Source organism: Tarenaya hassleriana, unplaced genomic scaffold (assembly GCF_000463585.1).
Source record: "Tarenaya hassleriana unplaced genomic scaffold, ASM46358v1 Cleome26, whole genome shotgun sequence".
Taxonomy (NCBI): Eukaryota; Viridiplantae; Streptophyta; class Magnoliopsida; order Brassicales; family Cleomaceae; genus Tarenaya; species Tarenaya hassleriana.
In genome coordinates, this window is record NW_010965869.1 from 1,142,638 (window position 1) to 1,164,796 (window position 22,159).

A 22,159-nucleotide genomic window follows, 5' to 3' on the forward strand; every position below is an offset into this window, starting at 1 on the left:
GGGTTTGTCTCGTCGAACTTATTCTTTAATACATGACCCATCTAAAATTATTAACAACCACAATAAATTAATAATAATAATAATAATAATAATAATAATAATAATAATAATAATAATAATAATAATAATACACAACAAAAGTAGAAACATACATACAATACAAGTAAATTTCAATGAAAATTATAATGATTATATATATATAGATATTAAGAATGGTAAAAACGTATCTAACAATTTTAATAAAAACAACATAGATAAATATTGGCTGGGGGGGAGGGAGGGAATTTCTGGGTTTATATGATCGATATACAAAGGCTGCTCCCGAACCGGACTAATCAGCGCGTCCGAAGGGTATCAGTTAGGGGTCCTCCGTTATAAAAAAAACATAGATAAATATTCTGCTCAAACTATTCAATAATATAAATTTAATTCTAAAGAAAAAGATAAATTTAGTGTATATTGATTTTTCTTTATATTTTCTCATTAATTGGCTATACCCATTTTTAGAGGGAGGACCATGTTTGTATGCTCTAAAATAAAGAGAAAACGCAAGGGCACTAAAAATTCAAAACACAAAAACAATCATTCATGATATTGGTTTGAACAATATTTTTGTTGATTTTATATGTAAATTTATGCGTTTCATATAGTTTTTAAATCATAAATTTTATAGATATATTATAAAATTTTATTTACGATTTATGCATAATTGACATAAATATTTATGATCTATTATTCAAATGTTTCTTATATAATAAGTTTGTTCTCACACAAAAAGTTGTGGATTCGAACTTGAATCATTGTAAATTTTTATGTATATAACCCTCGACTTGAATCATACAATAGATTCTAAGATGTACTTTTATCCCATAAAATCGTATTATTCCTTGGATCGTCCACTATAGTCTATAGCTGGCAAAAATGCTTCAAAGTAGCCATTCATCTAATACAAATATGACGAAATAAATTAGAAAAAAAAATTTATATATGATTTGCATCCCTCTTGAACGCTATGTTTATAGGTGGGTTTTTAAATAATCATAAGAATATATTGTGGAATTAAAATTCAAACACACCGAACTTGAAAAATTAAGCAATGGGAAATTGAAGGGAAAGTCTAAGCGAGGGGATAAGAAATATCTACATTATATTATTATTATTGACCAAATTTATGGGATTTTTTGTATAAAAAAATAGATAAAGGAGAGGAAAAAATAGTAAAAAAGTAGAAAAATCCTTTATTACTGATAAAGGGGGTGTAGAGATTCCCTTAGATATTTTATTTAAAAAAAATGAATTGGATCCCTAATATGAAATCGACACGTTTTAGAAACAAACGAATTAAGAGATTATATTAAAAATAAGAAGATGCAAGACAAAGCAATGATGTTAAAAGATGGCTAACAAAGAAAAGTTGTGTATTATTATTATTATTATTATTATTATTATTATTATTATTATTATTATTATTATTATTATTAATTTATTGTGGTTGTTAATAATTTTACTTTTCTTTGTTAGCCATCTTTTAACATCATTGCTTTGTCTTGCATCTTCTTATTTTTAATATAATCTCTTAATTCGTTTGTTTCTAAAACGTGTCGATTTCATATTAGGGATCCAATTCATTTTTTTTAAATAAAATATCTAAGGGAATCTCTAAACCCCCTTTATCTAATTAGTGTACTTAATGCTTATATATATATATAAGAGAAGAATTACTGAATAGCACTTTTCCCCAAACTCATTTAAAAAAAAAAAGAAATTAGTGAATAAACACGTTTTCCTCCATTTTTTGTGTAATCTTTTATTATAGTTTCAAAAGTGATTTTTATCCTTTTCTTTCGTCACAAAAAAAAGTATGTTCTATTTAATTGGGCTTAGAAAAATCCAATAATCTAGACCAAAGCTGTTAATCGGTCGCTTATTACAGTTTTGGAACTCTTGCTTTGCATTTAATGCAGAAAGAAATGTTTAAATCAAGATATATACTGGTTTTAAACTTTTTTTAAAAAATTAATTATTTTTATATTTTTCTTTCCATTGGGATTAATTGTGTGCAATTTGTTTCGGATTGTTTTTTTTTTGTTATTTTATTTTAATTTATTCACATCTTAATAATTCCGTTATAAAAAAGTTAAATCCGTCGTTTTTTAAATAATATTTAATTCGGATATGATTGGATGGGCGACTGGGTTTGCAAAGATTTGTGTAGGGGTGTCACTCAGAGGTAAATCACTCAAATATACCAAAGGCGTCGCCCTCATTTTTCGGATACACCCGAAAAATTATAACCCATTAATTTTTTTTTGAAAAGACTATATTACCCTTAATTAAACCGTGTAACTATAGTTGTAAAGTCGTAACTGATTCTAAATGTAGTTGCAATTGATTCTAAATACAGTTGAAATTGATTCTAAATGAGGTGACAAAAAATACATCTAATTGTTTCAGGATCTTTAGTTGTTATACAGTCGTAAATACTATTTTTTACATTTTAGTCGTATATTAGTTATATAACAATCGTTATAAAGTCGTAAAAAATATGAAAGAAAGGTTATTTCGGACTTTTTAAGCCTAAAAATGGTATAGAATTGAATTTTTTTTTTTGATTTTTTTGTAAGTGTATCGCTGAAATTGGTGCGACACATTTGGTATAGTTGAGTGATTTTCCCGTCACTCGATGTCCCAAATGCGGCCTCACCCTCACCCAACCCGAATATTACCGAACTTCGAACCTAAGTTTTTCTATTTGAAAAAATTGAGTTTTCGGGTCGGGTTCAAATCAGACTTCAGACTCGTGTCGGACCGGTTCAAAAGCTCGATATTTTAAAAAAAATAAAAAAATAAATTTGATAAAGCGAATTATGCGGGTCGATTCGGTACGGTCTGAACCCGAAATATATAGGGTCAATTTTTGAATTTAACTACATGGGCCCAATAAAATCGGACCAGCCCGAAACCTTCGGATCGAGTATGGGTTCAGACTCTACCGGCCCAATTTACACCCCTAGATCTATGTGGTGTTCCTTAATGTTAGGAATAAACCGTGAGATGTGAAGTTAAAGAACAAATGGAGCATTTGGTAATTAATCACAAAACAAATTACCCACAAAATGACATTTTATTACGAAATATATTTTTTTCTTTTGAAACTATTATTCATTTATATAATGCGACATTTGTCTAATGTGGCATTAGTGGAGCCTAAATTCAAGGAACGTGGAGGTGGTGGTTTAGTTTAATCCCTTTATTACGGATCAAGACGGAAATCCATCTTCTTCATTAATCCACTAAAGCAAATAAGAACACACACAAAAGAAAAAAAAAACTTAATCTAGAAAAAAAATGGGAGATGCCGCTTTCATTGACATTCTACTGGCGATCTTCTTGCCTCCTGTTGGCGTCTTCCTCAGATTTGGCATCAAGGTACGTGTGTGTGTGTGTGTGTACACACGTGATTATATATGTTTTATATGTTTATATATACGCGTGTGTTTGCATGCATGTGCATGAAACAAAAGCACACGTGTTTTTTTATTGCTAATGGATTAAAAATTCTGTGTTTGTAGGTGGAGTTTTGGATCTGTTTGGTGCTGACGCTATTCGGATACATCCCAGGAATTGTATATGCTGTTTATGTTCTTACCCATTAGGACCAAAACATCCATCTTTGATCTTCCATATTCAGATTCAAAGCATGTGATCTTTGTTTCTGTTTTCTGTTGTACGACGACGATGATGATGTGATTTGCAGTTTCTTTTGATTACATCAGAATTTTATCATATACAAGAAGCAAATGAATCTTAATATGAAATCAACGTGAACCCACAAGTTTCCAATCCAAGTTACGTATACTCGGGAACAAATTTTTTGTTGGGTATTCTGAACCAATGTCCAAACTAATTTCGAGACCGGAAATTTGGATTATACGTTTCTTCTCTAAACTTGAAGTTCGAATTCGGGACAGAACAAATACTTTGCGTTCCGTTTCAGTAGTTGAACTACCCAAATTTTGGTTGCAGTTCATCTAAAAATCCATTCTATACGAGAAGGTATGAAGTGAAATTCAAACATTATTGTTTGTCTGTCTGAATAGTGAATACGATATCAAATTCTGGCTATTGAACAACACAAATATATAAGAACAGAGAAATATGGATTCATTATCCCATAACTTAGAAATTGCCCTCAAACTGTTCGATGAAATACCTCAGTGAACATTCCTGTGGTAGAGTTCGGATTTCTTCGTTGCTTTTTTGTGTTTTCCGTTACTTGTCACTGTTTAATCAGGTCCGCATTTAAGGAGACACGCTTAGAGGATACCATAAATTACCTAAGTGTTAAGGATTCGTCGAAAGAGTTTTTTGATTTTGAATGTGAAAAATGATCTCTGGAAAAATGGGAGGGCATTTCGAAAAAATGAACTAGCAGCCGTTTTTTCTGATGAATAAAGCCCGAAAAAAACGGGCGGTAGCTAAAAAAAATGGGTGGACAACCCGTTTTTTCTAAGCAATTCGAGAATAAACGTACGGGTAGCTCGAACAAATGAGCGGACAATCCGTTTTTTCTGAGCAGTTCGGAATAAGTGAAAAATCGCGATCGTTCGGAAAAAATCTTCCGATTTTTTTGCATCTTTCGAATTTTGGAGTGTTAATAAACATCCCTATACATCATAACACGAAAGAGAATAAATCTAACTCGGTTTTTGAGAGATTTGAGAGTACTTTTGTGATTGTTCTTGCAAAATACTCACAAAATCCTGGAAGACCAAACTAAGATCACATTTCTTTTCATTGTATCTCAGAAACGTATTTCGAAAAGTCTTTTGTTAGTATAGGACGAAATAACATTTTTAGAAAAGTGCACGCACATCTTGAAGACTTATGCGGTTTCCAATTTATTTTTCTTATTCTTATTATATCCCAGAAGTTCTAACAAAAAAATTATATCAAAAAATTCAAATCTAATATAAACATAACTAAATTATAAAAATGTTTTCTTAGAGATACATATTTTATCACAAAAATTGAACCCAAAATAAAATTAAATTAAATGAATTTAATATAATTTTTATATCAACAAATATAAATGTATACTAAAATAAATGAAAATTTATTTTGAAATAAATATTTTATCATTAAAACAAACATTAATTAAATAAAAGTTGAATCCAATATTTTGACCAAAACAAAAAACTGAAAAAAGTTGTATCCAATGATTTTAAAAATAGAAATCAAAAGATTGTAGCTAGACATAATCTGAGAGTGGATGTCAATAATGGACCTATAATGGGCCTAAGCCCATTAGCTAAAGAAAAAAAGTTGGGGGAAGACCTTTGAAACGTCGTCGTTTGATAAAGCTGAGTTTTTTTTTTGACGTGACGTCAAACCTTTCTTCCTCGCTACAGACGAAAGGTACTCTCTCCCGTCAAGTTAGGGTTTCGAAACCCTAATTTCCCCAAAATCTTTCATTGCCATGACTGCAACGTCGACGTCGTCATCGACGGCGACTTCTCTTCCGGTGAGCTGCGGCGAATGCGGTACGAAAAACCCGTGGATCACGCACACCGTCCGCCTCCGGAGCGCCTTGCGCGTACTCTGCACGGACTGCGTCCTCCGGAACTACCCGACTTCGTTTTGTCCTTCCTGCTTCGCCTTCTACGACTCCTCTCCGCCGCATCCCTCACGCCGGATCTCCTGCTTCAAGTGCTTATCCTTGACCCACTCCCAGTGCGCTGCCGACGCCAAACCACCCTCGTACCTGTGTCCGCCGTGTCGGAATCCCACATCGTTCTCTTTCTTTGATCTTTCCGTTCGCAGCGACGGGGTCCGATTCATCGACAAACGACTCGCCGACATCCTCCTCTGCGCCGCCAAAATCGCCGCCGCGTCGATGACAAAGGCTGTCTCCGCCGCGAGGTGCGATGCAGACCGGAGGGCGCGTGAGGCGGCGTTGGCGAGGAAGAGAGCTCGTGAGGCTCTCGAGCATGTGGTGATGCTCGCCGGGAAAGAGAGAGCGAGGGCCGTTGTTCCACGGCTCAAGGAAGCCTCCGTCGAGCTCTCTGGCTCGGCCGCGAATCGGTCAGCGTCGGCTGCTGATGTGAAACCCAAACCGAGTCCGATCGCGTCGGCGAAGAACGCTAACGGGGCTGTGAAAGAGGCAGAAAGCTCTGCCATTGCTACGAATCCGGGTCAGTCCAAGAACAATGGAGATACAACGAAGCGGATTTCTCAGATTGGTAGTGTCAAGCAGGAGGCTGATGCATCCAAGTGACATGGGTTTGATCTCAAAAGAGGTAAAAGGCTCTTGTTCTTGTGGTTTGTCTGAAGAATGAAGCAAAGGCCATGGCTTTTCAAATGCAACTGTCTCTGATAATAATGACGACACCACTGTTTGGTCTCGATGGGATTGAGGATTCATTGGTAAGGCAAGATTCTGATTCAGAGTGGCGATCTTTGTTTCACTTTTGGTCGTTTGACTGTGTTATTGTTAGGGATCGATGGAGTTGTGTAGTTGATTGATGTTGCTCTGTGTGTCAGAGAAACAACACCTGTACTGTACCATAATCTGCATGTTAGGGAGAGTTTCTGGATTTGGCAAATCTGAATCCGAAGTATTGTGAATTCTGATTCATGTATGGGCAAAAAAAAATGGTATGAATAGTGTTCCTTCTTACAACTTTTCTTTTTCAAAAATGATTTTCTTTTATCCCGATACTCAAGATTCTTAAAATTCACATTTTAAGAAATTACAGCTTCTTTCTTCTAGTTTTCGTACAATTTTTTTAGTTTTACAAATCTCAAATCTCATAATTTTGGTTAGGGAATAATGAATACTACTAGTAAAGCGATTTGTGACTTCGAATTTTTTTTTTTCTGGAATCTTGTGATCTATGGATTGGGCTTTAATTGAAGCCCATGTCATAAAGGCCCAGTTGAAAGATTCATACTCAACCTAAAACGTGGCAGATTATTATTGGATAAAGTTGAAGTCCTTCGATTTGCCGCGCTTCCCGCCGAAGACCTAGCGACCATGCGGTACGGGTTTAGGGCCAATCTACCCAAATACTGTCGCTGCACCTAAACCTAAAGAATTAGTAAATGTCATATTTAACCTTAAAAATGTGGAAAAGACCAGACACCCTTAATAAATAAAACGTGTGGAAGATAAAACTTGTGGAAGATATGTATACGTGTCTAATGTTTTTCGGAGAGAGGTAAAAATGGGATCTTAAACCTAGGGCTTTTTTTTGTACTTTTTACATATTGAAAAAAGGAGAGAAGAGGGACGAATCTACGAAATCGAGTAACCCGACCGTGATTTTGAAGCAAATCGATAAAAATCAGTGAAATCAACTGAAATCAGAGAATAACAAAGAAAATAGAGTTTGGATCGCGGAGTGAGGAAAGTTCTACAGATGTATTGTGTCTCATCTCGGTCGAAGATGGCTCCCGAAAGAATGGAGATCGAGTTGGAAAGATCAAAAGAATCTTCTCATGTAAGAATTTTCGGTTTAGGTTTGATTTTAAGTCGAATTTGTGTAGAAATTAAGTTTAAGTTTTAACTTAAAAAACATTTTTGTTTGAAACAAATGAACAATTTTGTAACAAGCATAAAACCAGCTTTCATTCAAAAATTTTGAAGATTGAAACAAAAAATTTGGATAGTGTCTAGTAAATAAAAAATCCTATAAATTTTCTAAGAAATTTTTATATGTTTGGTCAGGTCGTAACATAAAATTTACAAATTAGTTGATACGAAATAGCAAATAAATAATAGTAATAAAGTCCATTTTCGTTCAATATTGATAAGAATTGATATTAGATTGTAACTTAAATTAGTGTCTGATACGAAGTAATAAATACGTAATGATAGTAAATAAGTTACGAAATCTGTTATATATTTATTGAATCTACGTGTTTTGTTGTAGACTATTGATATACCAAAAGTTGAATTCTATTACGAATTCGATAACATGAACAAAGTTGCGGTGAAGATGTCATCGAAATGTTTTCATATAGAAGTAGTTGAATATTTGGAGAATCATTTGACTCAGAAAGAAATGAAGTATTTCACGGAAGTATCGCAATTTAGGCATATATTCCACATGAAGAAGAACTCACTCAAGATGAGGTTAATGGTTGCACTCATTAACCGAGCAGTAAAGACAATGAAAGATGATGAGTTATGGTTCGTCATTAACGGTGTCCCCTGTTAGATACTCGTTGTGGGAACATGTTATTCTTTATGGTCTTTAGTGTTCTCCATTATCTGAAAATTTAGAGAAAATTGGAGGGATTGACTTCTATAGAAATTTTTTTGTCATGAAAGCTTTGAGAAGATTACGAAAGGAGATGTGATACATAAATTTTGGGCAATTGACTATAGATGAAAAGATGACAGATTAAAGATGACGTATCTGTTGCTTTCTAGCTATGTGATTGAGCATTAACATTCAGAATACGTTAATATGTTCCTATTGAAGATTATTAATAATGTGGACGTTTGTAAACAATCCCCTTGGGGAACGTTCACCTTAAAAAATATCCATCGATTTGTGCTTAATTATTTGGTCATGGTCAAGAATTGGATGAGCTGAGGTCTAAAGTGAGATATTTGAAAGGGAAGATTGTGCTTTTGAGTCGAAAGTTGGTTAAGACAGAAAAAAACTTGTAAAACGCGATTGAAGACCATGGTGAATATATGAAAGAAAGTTATCGTATTCACCTTGGCCTTCAACCGCGTCTTGCAAGTTGTTTTCTGTCTCAACCAACTTTCGACTAAGAAACGTAATATTCCTTTTCAAATATCTCACTTCAGACCTCACCTCGTTCAATTCTTGACTATGACCTTATTATTCTTTTCTTTCTTCTTCTTCATTCTCGTTTACTGGTATTTTCCTTTTATCAGTTTTTTCTCTCTTTTTATCCTATTTCCTATGTGAAACAGATAGTTGCCTCTTCTTTTGTTTCTGCATCATTGGTATTTCAATTCGAGATTTAACATCAGTCTCGAGTATATCCTTCAATTTCACAGATTTTACACCCTCACCAAATGAATTATCCAACTGTCAATCACCACCTTGTCAAAATTATCAACGATCTCCAAACCCTCAAGTAGAGATGCTTCAGCCTCTTCTGGGAACAGAATGCTTGCAATATCTTGAAATAAAATGCTCAAATTTAATACGAATACAAAAGCACTACACTTTTTCTACTTTACTAACACTATTCTTTTTTTACTACACTATCACGACTCTGCATCTGAAAAACGAAATTCAACATAAACAAACTTGTGTCCTACCAATTCTTGTCAATCTCTGTTTGATACCATATATTTTTTTTCAGGATGAAAATCTCTTACACATTCGGGAGATGTTTTTTCACATTACCTTCCAATTTCAATACCATCCGCTAGAACGGTGCTTACGAATACATTTGAATGACAACATCTGCAATATCAAGTACAAAATATTAATAATGCATTTCTTTGCAACAATTTGCTTTTTATTAATTTAAACGACTTACCGTTAGTGGAATTATAAATCTTGGTAAATTCCATTGATTGACTGGTTTCCTGTGATTGTTCAGATAACTAAGTACAAATCCATCAACATTTTTGAAGGTGAACGTTCCTCAAGGGAATTGTTCACAAACGTCTACGCTATTCACGGTCTTCAACAGAAATGGATTAACGTACTCTAAATGTTAATGCTCAATCACATAGCTAAGAAGCAATAGATACGCCATCTCCAATCTGTCATCCTTTTTATCTACAGTCAATTGCCCAAATCTATGCATCACATCTCCTTTCGTACATTTCTCAAAGCTTTCATGACCAAAAAAATTTCTGTAGAAGTCAATCCCTCCAATTTTCTCCAAATTTTCAGATAATGGAGAACACTTTAGGCCACAGAGAATAACATGTTCCCACAACGAGTATCTAACAGGGATCCTGTTAATGACGAACCATAACTTATCATTCTTTGTCTTCACTACTCGGTTAATGAGTGCAACCGTTAACGTCATCTTGAGTGACTATTTTTTCTTCATGTGGAATATGTGTCTAAGTTGCAATACTTTCGTGAAATACTTCATTTTCTCTTATGTCAAATGATTCTCCAAATTCTCGACTGTTTCTATATGAAAACATTTCCATGAAACCTTCGCCGCAACATTTGGTATATCAACAGTCTGCAACAAAACACTTAGATTCATCAAATATATAACAATTTCGTACCTTATTCACTATCATTACGTATTTGCTACTTCGTATGAGACACTTTACAAATTTAAGTTACAATTTAACATCAATCCATTTCAATATTGAACGAAAACAGACTTTACTACTATTATTTATTTGTTACTTTATATCAGCCAATTTGCAAATTTTATGTTACAATCTGATCAAGCATATCAAAAAATTTTACGAAACTTTACAGGACAAAACTTTTTCGCACTTTTTACAAAACTGTTCATTTGTTTAAGACAAAACTGTTTTTCAAATTAAAACCTAAACCCTAATTTCTACACAAATTCAATTTAAATTCCAAAACTAAATCGAAAATTCTTACATTTGTTTCAGGAGAAGATTCTCTTGATCTTTCCGACTCGATCTCCATTCTTTCGGCAACCATCTTCGATCGAGGCGAAATCCCTACATCAATAGAACCTCATTCACTCAACAATCCAAACTACATTTTCTTCGTTAGTCTTCGATTTCAGTCGATTTCATTGGTTTTCATTGATTTACTTCAAAATCGCGGCTGGATTATTCGATTTCGCAGAGTCGTCTTTCTCATCTCTCTTTTTTTTTTTTCAATATGTAATAGTATAAAATAAGGAAAAATAAAAAAAACATTGAACTTTTCAATTTTGATAAAAAAAACACAAAACTTTTGATTTTGTCAAATAAACATTAAATTTTTAAAATTTGTCAAAAAATACCTAACTTTTTTACGATTGTCAAAATAAACAAATAAGCTGACATGGTATAAAGAGATGCAAACATATCAAATTATTGTCGTTGGTTCTTTTTTATAATTATATATAGTTCATATATTTTTTTTGAATCATTTAAAAAGTTTAGTATTTTTTTGACAATCGCATAAAAGTTGATGTATTCTTTTGGATTACTTAAAAAATTTAATATTTTTTAAACTCATTTAAAAAATTTGATTTTTATTTGACAAAAAACAAAAGTTCGATATTTTTTCTCTTAAAATTATAAAGTTCAGTATTTTTTTTTGAATTTTCTTAAAAAAATCCCTAGGTTTTAGATTTTGTTTTCTCTTTTACCTCTCTCACGAAAAACATTAGACATGTATATATATATCTTCCACACATTTTATTCATTAAGTGTGTTTGTCTTTTTCATTTTTTTAAGGGAAATCTCAAATAAAAAAACACTCAACTTTTTAATTTTGATATAAAAACAATCAATTTTTTATTTTATCAAATAAACATTAAATTTTTTAAACGAATCTAAAAAAACATTGAACTTTTTAATTGATCCAAAAAATAAATAAACTTTTCTGCGATTATAAAAAAATACTAAACTTTTTTATTGATCCAAAAAAATAAATAAACTTTATGCGATCGTAAAAAAAAACTAAGCTAAATAATCTAATGTGTTTACATCTCTTTATACCACGTCAGTCGTTTTGTTTATTTTGATAAGGAAAAAGTACCTGAAAATTCATGAACTTGTAATTGGTGTAATATTAATTCATGAACTCGTAGGTAAGTCTATTTATTTTTGAACTTGCATTTTTGAACATAGTAATTTCTGAATTTGCATTTTTTAACACAGTAATCCATAACTTGTATTTTTGAACACAATAATTCCTAAACTTTGTTTTAGTCAATTAGTGGTATGTACGATTATGAAATTATTAAGCAAATTTAGGAATTACTGTGTTAAAAAATGAAAGTTCGGAAATAAATAGACACACCTATAAATTCATGAATTAATATTATACTAAATTACAAATTTAGAAATTTTCAGTTATTTTTCTTTTTTAATAATAATATAAGATTTAAGTATTTTTTTTGTTAAATTTTAAAAATTTAATATTTATTTAATAAAATAAAAAGTTCGATATTTTTTTTAACCCCTTTTTTGTTGGATTTTCCATTTTTTAAATTAAAATATGACATTTACTGATTTAGGTGTAGAGTGGTGTATTTGAATAAATTGGCCGATCCTAGCTCGCCGCTCTCTGTCCTCTCGGGAAATGACGAACCCTAAAGTTCGAATCTTTTTCTAACCCATGAACATGGTCTTCATATAGCCGTCCGATTAATGTTGCAGTCTCAGTGTATGCCGTTGGATCATGTCGCTTTGTTTCTCTGCGACTTTCGTAAGTGAAAGTTTGAATTTTTGTGTTTAAGATTCGAAATTTTTTTTCTCCCCCTGAATCTACTCTGAGAAAATTTGAACCTTTAAAAAAAGTTTCATTTCTTTGGAGTTTTGTGTCTGGTTTCGTCTTTGTCAGATTTTTCTTATTTATTGAACTGAAAGGGACATAACGAGTCTCTCTCTCTCTCTGTATTGTCTGTTTGATAAGAGTTTAGTAGTCGTGGTTATCAGAAATTCAATGCAATGCCGAACTTGGTGGGTATAATTCTCGTGGACCATATTTATGTCACCTTCCTAATCAACATGGAAATGCCATTTATATGCTTCATATTCAAGATTTCCTTGCATTTTTAGGTTCACGTGTTGATCATGAAGAGATCTCCTTTCCATCTTTGAAGTTTTGAAATTGGTTTCGGCGCCTTAACCCGCCCAGAACATCCATCCTTGCACTGTTCATACTGTCTGAGTGCATCTGTTGGATCGAGAAACTGAGTTCCCGAGATGCCATCTTCTGTCAGTCTCAGAGAAGATGATCCTCTGTTGAAGGATTTGAACGAGAAGAAGCAGAATTTCAGGAGAAATGTCGTATCTTTGGCTGCCGAGTTGAAAGAGGCGAGGACCCGTCTCGTGTCTCAGCAGAGTTCATGTTCTCAAGAAGCCTTGTCCAGACAGGCAACCTCTTCAACCTGAATCTACACTTCTGTTGGATCTTTTGTTTCCTTTGTGCAATTGTTGACTTATTCATAGACTTTGCTGGTTTCTGTGTGTTTTCTTCTTGACCAGAAAGCAGAGGCAAGAGCAAGGAAAATGGAAGGTGAAATCTGTGGACTGCAAAAAGAATTGAACAAGAGGGATGAGCAGATCCGGGCATCAGAATTTGCTGCAGAGAAGGTTAAGATCGGTTTCCAACTTTCTTGATTTTTTGTTTGTATGTTCATCTCAGACAGTTTAGCATATTGTTCTTGTTCGGTTCTGTTGAAGAATTTTCTTCTAAGGTGAACACATAAACGCTCTTACAGCATCTATTTTGGCTATTGTGTTTTTGGAAAATATGTGGAATGTAGAATTTTTGTGGGTTTTGATTCATTTTTTTTATAGAACTTGTGTCATTTTGCAGCAACCGATTCATTCGAAGCAATGATTTCGGTATATTATGATGGTTCTTGGAGTAACTTTCTCGTCTTCCTTAATGTGTCATTATGCAGTATATGAAGGAATTGGATGATATAAAGTCGCAGCTAGCAGCAACACAGGCAACGGCAGAGGCAAGTGCTGTGTCTGCTGAATCGGCTCAGTCTCAGTGCTTGGTATTATTGAAAAAACTCGATGAGAAAGAGGGTTCTCTGAAAGAGCACGAGGACCGTGTGACTAAGCTCGGGGAGCAGCTAGAGATATTACAAAGGGAGCTGAAAACTAGAGAATCTTCTCAGAAGGAACTCAGAGACGAGGTTTTGAAAGTTGAACATGAGATTATGCAGGCTTTATCCATGGTTGGAGTAAACAAGAACACTGAGCTGGGAAAAGTCGAAAGAATCAATAAACTTTTGTCGGCTAAAGATGATGAAATAGCGAGACTGAGAGATGAATTAAAGATTATATCAGCTCATTGGAGGATCAAGACAAAGGACTTGGAAGATCAGGTAACACGATATAGCTGTAGTTTCACTTCTCCAGGCAAATTCTTGTTCCTTCTATGGGGCAAGCCATATGTAACTTTCGGAATTCGCTCTCGACTAGGTGGAGAATCAAAAGCGAAATGACCAGGAGCTGAAGAAGAAGGTGCTGAAGTTGGAGTTTTGTCTTCGAGAAGCTCGTGCCCAAACACGAAAACTCCAAAAGGTAATAACTTTGATTCTTGTCTTGCTATCTTATGAAAACCTAAGACTTCTCCATGTGACCGTAGATGGGAGAACGGAGCGATATGGCGATAAAAGAACTCAGGGAGCAATTGGCTACAAGAAAACAGCAAGATACCTTTCCTTTGGACAACCAAAACTTCTGGGACAAATCAGGTTTCAAGATTGTCGTTTCCATGTCGATGATGATGCTTGTTGTGTTTTCTAGGAGATGAATCATCAATGAAATGCAGTACGCCATGCCAAATTTAAGACAGAATTCTTAATTAAGCTAAGTAGATAGACTTCTTGAAGATGTAGAAAGCTAGACGGTGAAGTATCTTCCAGTCTATAAAGGGATCAAGATTACCTCTTATACCGTCTCGTTACCTTTTCTGCTTTAGTCCAAAGAAAATCTATTTCTAGACACATGACCAGTTTTTTCTGTCCAAACTTGACCAAGCATGTTGCCCCATATGAAATTACGACGTTACATTCCTGTCTTCTGAATCTGATGATGTTCCTATGGAGATGCTTTACACGACTTAAGCGTCTGCAAAACTATGTGATGAGCTAGAGACCAAACTACTTCACACAGTTCAGTGCGTTGTTCTACTTCCAAAGAACAAGGAGACCGGCAAGTAATGAAGTTGCCACCAGAACATGATCAAAGCAAATACCTGACCCGGTAGACTCTGACGTGGTACCAGTAGTAGGTGAACCATCATAACCGTAAGCTGATGTTGTGCCAGAAGCCGGATTTGTTGGAGTACTTGACAAAGGGTTTGCCGGGTTAAAGACTGGTGGAGGAGTTGCAGATCTGCAGTTGAACATTGAACACAACCAGTTGAAGTGCTTTTAAGTATTAAGAACTCTGAAATTTCAAAGATTCGAGACAGAGTGTTCTTGAAACAAATGCTATACCCGATTATCCCTCCGCCAGTTGGTGTAGTTGTCGTTGTTGTTGGTGGTGTTGGTGTTGCGGGTTGTGTTACAGTTTGAGTTGACGGTGTTGGTGTTGCGGGTTGTGTTACAATTGGGTTTGATGGTGTTGGTGTTGGTGTTGTTGAGGAAGTTGGTGAAAACAACTGGTAGATGCAAGAACCACTGCCTGTAGAAAACAATCAAGATTCAATTAAAAAAAAAAAGATCACGAAACACAATCACAAGCTTAAAAACAAGAAGAAGAAAAAAACATGACTTTGCAGTGTTTTTCTCACTTGGGTTGGTGTTAACCACCGCAGCTGCACCACCAAAATCACAGCTTTGGGGCGAAGGGTTCTTCTGGTAATAGCTGTTGAAAGCAAAGGAAGCGTGATTCTGAATCGTGTTGGGGATATAACAGTTGCCACCTTGCTGTATCTGCGAGCAATCTGCTCCTCCAGCCCCGCAGGCGAAATCCAAAGCTTCTTGAAGAGACACCTGAGACGTTCCTGGCCTCGCAACACACCAGCTCTGCCCTGGAAGTGCAGGAGCATTAGTGACAACAGGTGGTGAAACTGCGGGGACAGTGGTTACTGGTGTGGGATATGTGGTCACTGGGTTGGTCAGGACAGGAGGGACAGTGACTGGTGCAGTGGAAGGAGTGGTCACAGGTGTTGTGGTTGGGTTTGTAGGGAAGACAGTTGGTGGGTTTATCATGTCATGTCTTGTTGCAGAAGAAGAGGAGCTTGAGACAAGAAACAGAGACAAGAAGAAGAGGAAGAATGTGATGATGGTGGAACTGTACTGCTCTTTCGCCATTACAGCTCAGAGAGAGCTTAACTTATTTTTTCTCTTTCTGGGTTTGTGAGGAAGACACCAATGGATATTCAATAACGTTAAAGACGGAATTAAAGAATGGCAAAACCGGGAGATTCGTATAAAATAAAGGAGAAGGTGAAGAAAAAGGGAGAAGAATCTGACTGTACTTGAGACGTTTGCTTTGTCATCAAGATCTTTAATTCGGCCAATCTCTCTGTTCCCTTTATCCTTTTTTGTCTGCAACGAAATGCCTTTTTTTTTTTACACGTAAGAATATGAGAAGAAAAAGCTAAGTTTGGCAGATCAGTCTCAAGCATATGCCGATCCATAAACTTTGCAGAAAAAGTATTTTGCAATTTGTAATTCACTTATCCTAAAAGGAAAGAAAAAGGAAGTTCATACACTGTTATGGCGGCGGATTTCTTGCTGTTTACGCAGCAGCTTGGATGAAGTTTTTTTTGGTAATCGGGTGTCTTGGAACGAACCCCACCCTAATCTCGGGTATGGAAGCAAGCCATGTGATTAGAATTTGCGCTCCCCTCCCCAACTTGAGTTCGAACTCGGGGGCTTGGATGAAGTTCTTACAGAGACTTCTCCTCTGCAGTGCAGATTGAGATGATCTTCATATTGTATATGTATACATATAATACGAATTTAAATCAGAAGCAGCAAACACAAAGATTAAAGAACTCTACATTTTAAGCTTTCTCGGACTTTTTGGAGTTAATTAATCAACTAATTATTCACCTTCTCGTTAGTTATCTGCAAACACGTTTTGATCTGCTTTTACAGGGAAAAACGTTTTGATTTTTTTGTTAGTTGTTAATGAAACTCTTTTTTGTTAGGATAATAAGAAACTCATGCAAGTAGGGACAACACCCCATGTGAAATGGTGGTTTCTGATACTCTCTTTTGAAAGAAAAAAAAAAATTCATGGGGCAAAAGCAGAGAAAGGCACATCTGTATAATCTACAGATAATGATAAATGCTTTCTTTTCTTGCAAACTGATATTTCATTTCAAGATGAGATGAGAATTACATCAGCTGCAATATTTTGCTTTTTTCACAGATCATACATAGTCTATGCAAAAGAAGAGGTCTTTTTACTTGGAGTATGGTCATGGATTTGTGTTCTCTGTGGTGCCATCTTCCATGAACATGTCCGCAAAAAAGGGGTCTAAAATCGCCTCTTTTGCCGATTGATACTTATCTAGTCGCTTCTTCAGTGATCGTAGTTCCCTCTCATCTTTCGAAGAACGGTCCTAAACGCAGACAGAACCCGGTCAGGGATTTATAGTTTTGAATTCAGACAACTATGAACTAATGAACTTACAAATGATTTCTTGATAAGTAAGATGTCCACAAGATAGATTAACCACAGAACATTTGTTCGTGGAAAGCTGTCATGCGTAAAAGAAAACACAAACACAGATGAGGAGCGGCGAAACTGAGGAAGTACTATTGAATGTAGAGATTGGTAAATTTCGAAACTTGACACCAAGGGATGCTGTGAAAATGTTACTATTACCTTCCCTCCCAGTAATCCCCAGTTACTGCCTTCATCTTTCGGTAAGTTTCTGACTGCATGATGTTAATAAAGCTTTAAAGTTAATATTATACTCTCGAAACTTTGGAAAAAGCTTGGAACTTTGCCCTCTTCCTTACTTGTTTATCTCCTTTGGGCCCTTTGAAGAGGTATGGATCAGAAGCAAGGTCTAGAAAGAGTATTTTTTCACCTGGGCATATTAGCACCATGATTAATATTTAAGCCAGTAAACCTACACGTATGGTTTTAAAGTGGAGAAACGGGAAAATATACTTACCCGTATTGATTCTCGAAAGAGTAAAGTCGATTATGGATATCTGTACCCCGAATGTTCTAACGATCATATGTTTCTCCTCTAGTGTAAAAGTCAGTTTAACAGAGTCATTACGACTTAGAAGAATATTTCCCCTGAAAAATAAACGTAAAAAACGATATTTACATTCATAATCAGGCCAGAGAACCGAAGGAAATTGTTCAAATTAGATTGCAGGCATACCAGTGAAGGTCACGGTGCTCAAACTCAAAAGCAGCTTCAGCTACAGCCATACCAGCTGTGACCTGAAGTGTTTAAAGGTTATGTCATTAACTAGAAAGAAGTTTCATCATCTCTGTTATTGAATATAGTGTGTTCCTATTAAAAAGTTACATCTGAATTGAAGTGAAATCTGACAATTACCTGAACCAACAAGCTCCGGGCTTCATCAAAGTTCAAAAGAACAAAGTTCTCTAAGTCTTTGCCACCATGTTCCAGAACAAACATGACATAGCACTGGAATCAAACAATGCTGTGAAGTGAGTATTTTTTTTTTTAACAATCAAACATTATCCTACATAAAAAGAACCTCGGTAAAAAGTAAAGAAACTAGAAGAAGCTTGACCTGTTTCTCCGGGAAATCTGGATGGTCGTTTTCTGAACCATGTTTTGCATCCCATTCTTCCCATGCTTTTATCAGTATTGGGTCATACGGACCTTGGCATACTTTTATACTGCATGAAAGATGTCGATATAGATGTGTGAACAATGCCGAGAAAGAAACACACGAGGAGATTTATAACACAACACTACTTTCTGCAACTTCTCTGTTTCCTGGCATGTCAGTTGTATTTTTCTTTTCAATATGGTGAACAATGTACCTAATGTATGACCTTAACATTCGGTGATTGCCACTTATATGTTTCCCATGACCATAACGATTTGATTACATGGATGCAATTTTAGAGAATACATACTCTTGGGTTTTTATGAAGGTTGGACATGAGTTGTGAGCATCAGCCCCACATTCTCTTAGTTGATTAAGAGTTTGGGACAGTATTACTTCCTCAAGCAATTCTTCTGATCTCTGTAACAAAGAAACACATAAATCGGAATCATTTAGAGAAAATTCTCAATCATATTATACCGAGAAACTCAGGAAAAAGCCTAAAGAGTATTCACATCATATGCCTTTAGATTTTTCTTGATATCAAACATTCTTATTGAGATAACAGTGGATGTACATAAATGCCTGTGTAGGTTTTCAGAGAAACTGACAGGAAAACATACTTTCATCATCCGGTTCTGCAGTCAAGAGAAGATGAACTAAGAAAAACTGTCTATCTTCCCTCAACTTGCACGTGTTTAGACCTCTTCAATGTTGCATCTCTTGTTGAAAAGCGACGTGATACTTACTAACTAGGAGCATCACGGATATAAAGAAATTAAAATAAAATGACTACCTTTTGAATTTCTCCATTTACCCTGAAGTCTCCGTCAATTGGAACTATTTTACAGACGTTGTCACCCGCCTTAAAAGCCTCTCCAAAGGTACCTTCACCAATCTTGACAATGCTTTCTGGTCTACTGAAATGGATGCATGTGACATCAATCAGCTAATGTTAAGTACGGTAATACAAGAACACGCTTTAACCACAGCATACAAAATAGCCAGCAGCTGAGAACTGGAGATGCATGACAAGAATATATTCAAGAAAGTATATTAACACACTAAAAACTGTAGAGAAAGCTAATGCTGGAAAGTAAATGATGATAAATAAGGACAGACCAGAAGTTGGAGAAGACTTCCATGAAGCTTGAAGAACGCGTTTGTTCACACACTGCCAATAGTTCACAAAACGAGTCCTCAAACTCTAACTGTGAGGTCACTCCAGATGTCAAAGACAGCCGCTTCAATGCATTTTCAAGGTCAACTTCTTCAGTTTCCGTCTTGATCTTTCTGTCAGGAAAAATGTTCTCTATCAAACTGTCATCACATATCTGGACAGGCAGCAAAGCAGAACTCTTGGCAGTAGACGACTTTTCGGGCGTTTTCAAAGCTGAGGAATCAAAAGCATCATCATGTATCGGTTCCAACCGTGTGGCTGAATTCTCGAGGATCTTAGAGAGCGTGCTTGAAGGACCACAAGGGCGGTTTAACTTCTTGGAGATTAGCCATTTCTCCAATCTGGAGGACAGATGTGGTATCTCGGGAACGATTTGATCACCTGTGGTCCATGTACCGGAATTCTTGGGAGAGGGACTCTCTTCCAACAGCTCAAAAGCATCAACCTCATTAAAGTATTCCTTCTCCTTTTGGAGATTTAAAGAAGATACGACTTTTCCCTGTCGGGTCAGAAAGAAAGGCATATTCACATGATCAATCATATAACTCTGCATTGACAACGCCATTGGACATTTGAAGATACATATACCTTGGGAAGAGGAGGCTTTCTTCTCCTCTGTGGATTCTGCTGAGGCTGGTTGTTCACATAGGCGCCTAATGCAATGCTCGTCCTCCCTCTGAATCAATCATCAAACTTAAGAAATGATCCATTCCCCTTGCATTAATCTAACAGAAAAAACGGATACTTTCCTGACATTTCATCAGACAAATGATCTGCAGTACTCTACTCAAAACTCAAAATTAGATACACAACATATATAACAAGAAAACGCTGATGGAAACTCCCATAGAAACGCCAAAAAAGAAAGTAATCAGAAAAATTTTAGGCCAGTGTTCATGTGAAAGAAATTGAATGCAACGACTCAATCACCTGGTGGAAAGTGAACGAGTCCAGCTATCTCTCTTTGGTCCAGCGATAAGACTAACCCGATTCCCATTCACCGAGCTGACGCGTTTCCTGTCGAAAAAGACATATATAGAAGCCAAAATGTTTCTTCAGACAAGGCATAACACCCAAGGAACAGGACCCATTTCAGATTTCGGAAGAAGCTGGAGACAGAAAGACAATGGAAACGTACAAGTCTGCTCCTTCAGAGGATTTCTGATGCGGCTTTCTTCTCTGATACACAGCTTCAAACTTCGGATCTCGTCTTCCCTTGTCTTCTCCTTCTGCCTCTTCCGACGCAACGATTTCAGACCAAAGGTCAACTGCTTTGGACACCCATGAACCGCGTTATACATCTTCTCATAAAAAAATACGAAATTGAAAGGAACCCAACACGAAACGATGTGTCAAACTACATCAAATCACCTGCCCTCTCAGCCATCTTCGATCACGAATTCACGATTGCCACACAGAGAGAGAGAGAGAGAGAGAGAGAGAGAGAGAGATTTTGAATAAAAGCTTCGGGGATGCCTGAAGGCGGGAGATGTTTGGGCCTACATTGGGCTTACGTGTACAATATTTAGGCCCAAATATCTTAATCTCAGATTCTCAGCCCCATGATTTATCATGTGTGTTTCTTTTTTTTTTGGTAATTTTATTTGTCAATGAATAAATATAATAGTGGATAAACAGATTTTTAAAATAGCAATGAAAATATATAAATAAGAAAATAGGTTGGGCAGATCTCTGTACTTTATGGCTTGAATCGAAATGTTCCACGTGAAGTTCTTGCTTTGTTATACTTTCTCCGTCAGGGAGATGGCGAGTTAGACTAAGCAACCTATCCTTCAAGTATAGATTTGCTTCACAATTCAAACATTTTCTAGAATTCTCTCTCTCTCTCTCTCTCCAAAATAAAAAAACAATATAGGTATTTTTTTAAATGATGATGAGGAATGATTGAGTAATATTTAATCATTGCGATATTGTTTTTTTTTTGGGTTAATCGCTGTGACATTGTTGATATTTTGGTATGATTCGTTTTAATCGAATTGAATCGAGTGAATAATATATATTAGTATTTCAAAAGCATTTGAATTTATAAAAATTGATTCTTAAACTAAATTTATTGATATAATAAAATTTAAAATTACAGTATGAAAATAAATAAAATTTGAATGAATGAGAGATAGAAATCTATAAAAAAAAGAACTTTAAAAAAAATCCAATCAAAATAAAATTTAAAATTTACATAATTATAGAAACATCTATCTAAATAAATATCTTAAAATAAAAATCAATCCAAGTACATTGAATTGGAATGTATTCAGATAAAAAGAATAACTAAAATAAAAAACGAGATCCAATAAAGATTTGAACAAACGTGTAAATTTTTTCTTTAGATAACCGTATGTCTAGTGTCGAGGTCCAAACTAATCTCGTACGTGAACAAATATGTAAATCTCAATTACAAATTATCATAATTTTTGTAAAAAAAAAAAATAACTCAAAAACCTAACAGGATAAAAAGAATAACTAAAATAGAAAATTGTATCCAATAAAGATTTGAACAAACATGTAAATCTTTTTTTGATTAACTGTATATAATGTGTCGAGGTCCAAAAC

The 22,159-nt window shown here is 35.1% G+C and overlaps 5 protein-coding genes across 6 annotated transcripts; 3 read left to right on the forward strand and 2 right to left on the reverse strand.

The window, feature by feature from the left end:
* The first annotated feature begins 3,304 nt into the window (after positions 1-3,304).
* Positions 3,305-3,754, forward strand: LOC109116816 (low temperature-induced protein lt101.2-like). The gene is made up of 2 exons (XM_019202908.1): positions 3,305-3,429; positions 3,573-3,754. Exons 1-2 carry the CDS (start codon positions 3,349-3,351, stop codon positions 3,654-3,656), a joined length of 165 nt encoding a protein of 54 aa, XP_019058453.1. The 5' UTR covers positions 3,305-3,348; the 3' UTR covers positions 3,657-3,754.
* Positions 3,755-5,246: 1,492 nt separating this feature from the next.
* On the forward strand, positions 5,247-6,682 carry LOC104816841. The gene has a single exon (XM_010545829.1). It carries the CDS (start codon positions 5,480-5,482, stop codon positions 6,275-6,277), a length of 798 nt encoding a protein of 265 aa, XP_010544131.1. The 5' UTR covers positions 5,247-5,479; the 3' UTR covers positions 6,278-6,682.
* Positions 6,683-12,227: 5,545 nt separating this feature from the next.
* On the forward strand, positions 12,228-14,575 carry LOC104816843 (myosin heavy chain, cardiac muscle isoform). 2 transcript variants are annotated; one of them, XM_010545832.1, is made up of 6 exons: positions 12,228-12,365; positions 12,719-13,036; positions 13,148-13,255; positions 13,570-14,004; positions 14,102-14,203; positions 14,268-14,575. In XM_010545832.1, exons 2-6 carry the CDS (start codon positions 12,866-12,868, stop codon positions 14,433-14,435), a joined length of 984 nt encoding a protein of 327 aa, XP_010544134.1. In that variant the 5' UTR covers positions 12,228-12,365; positions 12,719-12,865; the 3' UTR covers positions 14,436-14,575. The 2 variants fall into 2 exon arrangements, with proteins under 2 accessions (XP_010544134.1, XP_010544135.1); XM_010545833.2 differs by lacking the exon at positions 12,228-12,365 and adding an exon at positions 12,602-12,619.
* Positions 14,480-16,268, reverse strand: LOC104816842 (PLASMODESMATA CALLOSE-BINDING PROTEIN 4). Its single transcript, XM_010545830.2, has 3 exons — positions 15,420-16,268; positions 15,124-15,310; positions 14,480-15,019 (listed from the first exon to the last, which is right to left on the reverse strand). Exons 1-3 carry the CDS (start codon positions 15,940-15,942, stop codon positions 14,812-14,814), a joined length of 918 nt encoding a protein of 305 aa, XP_010544132.1. The 5' UTR covers positions 15,943-16,268; the 3' UTR covers positions 14,480-14,811.
* A 760-nt stretch (positions 16,269-17,028) lies between these two features.
* Positions 17,029-21,039, reverse strand: LOC104816844 (serine/threonine-protein kinase haspin homolog). The gene is made up of 15 exons (XM_010545834.2): positions 20,960-21,039; positions 20,727-20,856; positions 20,519-20,605; positions 20,177-20,264; positions 19,531-20,087; positions 19,205-19,328; positions 18,719-18,828; positions 18,367-18,475; positions 18,165-18,257; positions 17,985-18,046; positions 17,766-17,896; positions 17,608-17,678; positions 17,471-17,523; positions 17,276-17,342; positions 17,029-17,204 (listed from the first exon to the last, which is right to left on the reverse strand). Exons 1-15 carry the CDS (start codon positions 20,973-20,975, stop codon positions 17,061-17,063), a joined length of 1,842 nt encoding a protein of 613 aa, XP_010544136.1. The 5' UTR covers positions 20,976-21,039; the 3' UTR covers positions 17,029-17,060.
* Positions 21,040-22,159: the final 1,120 nt, after the last annotated feature.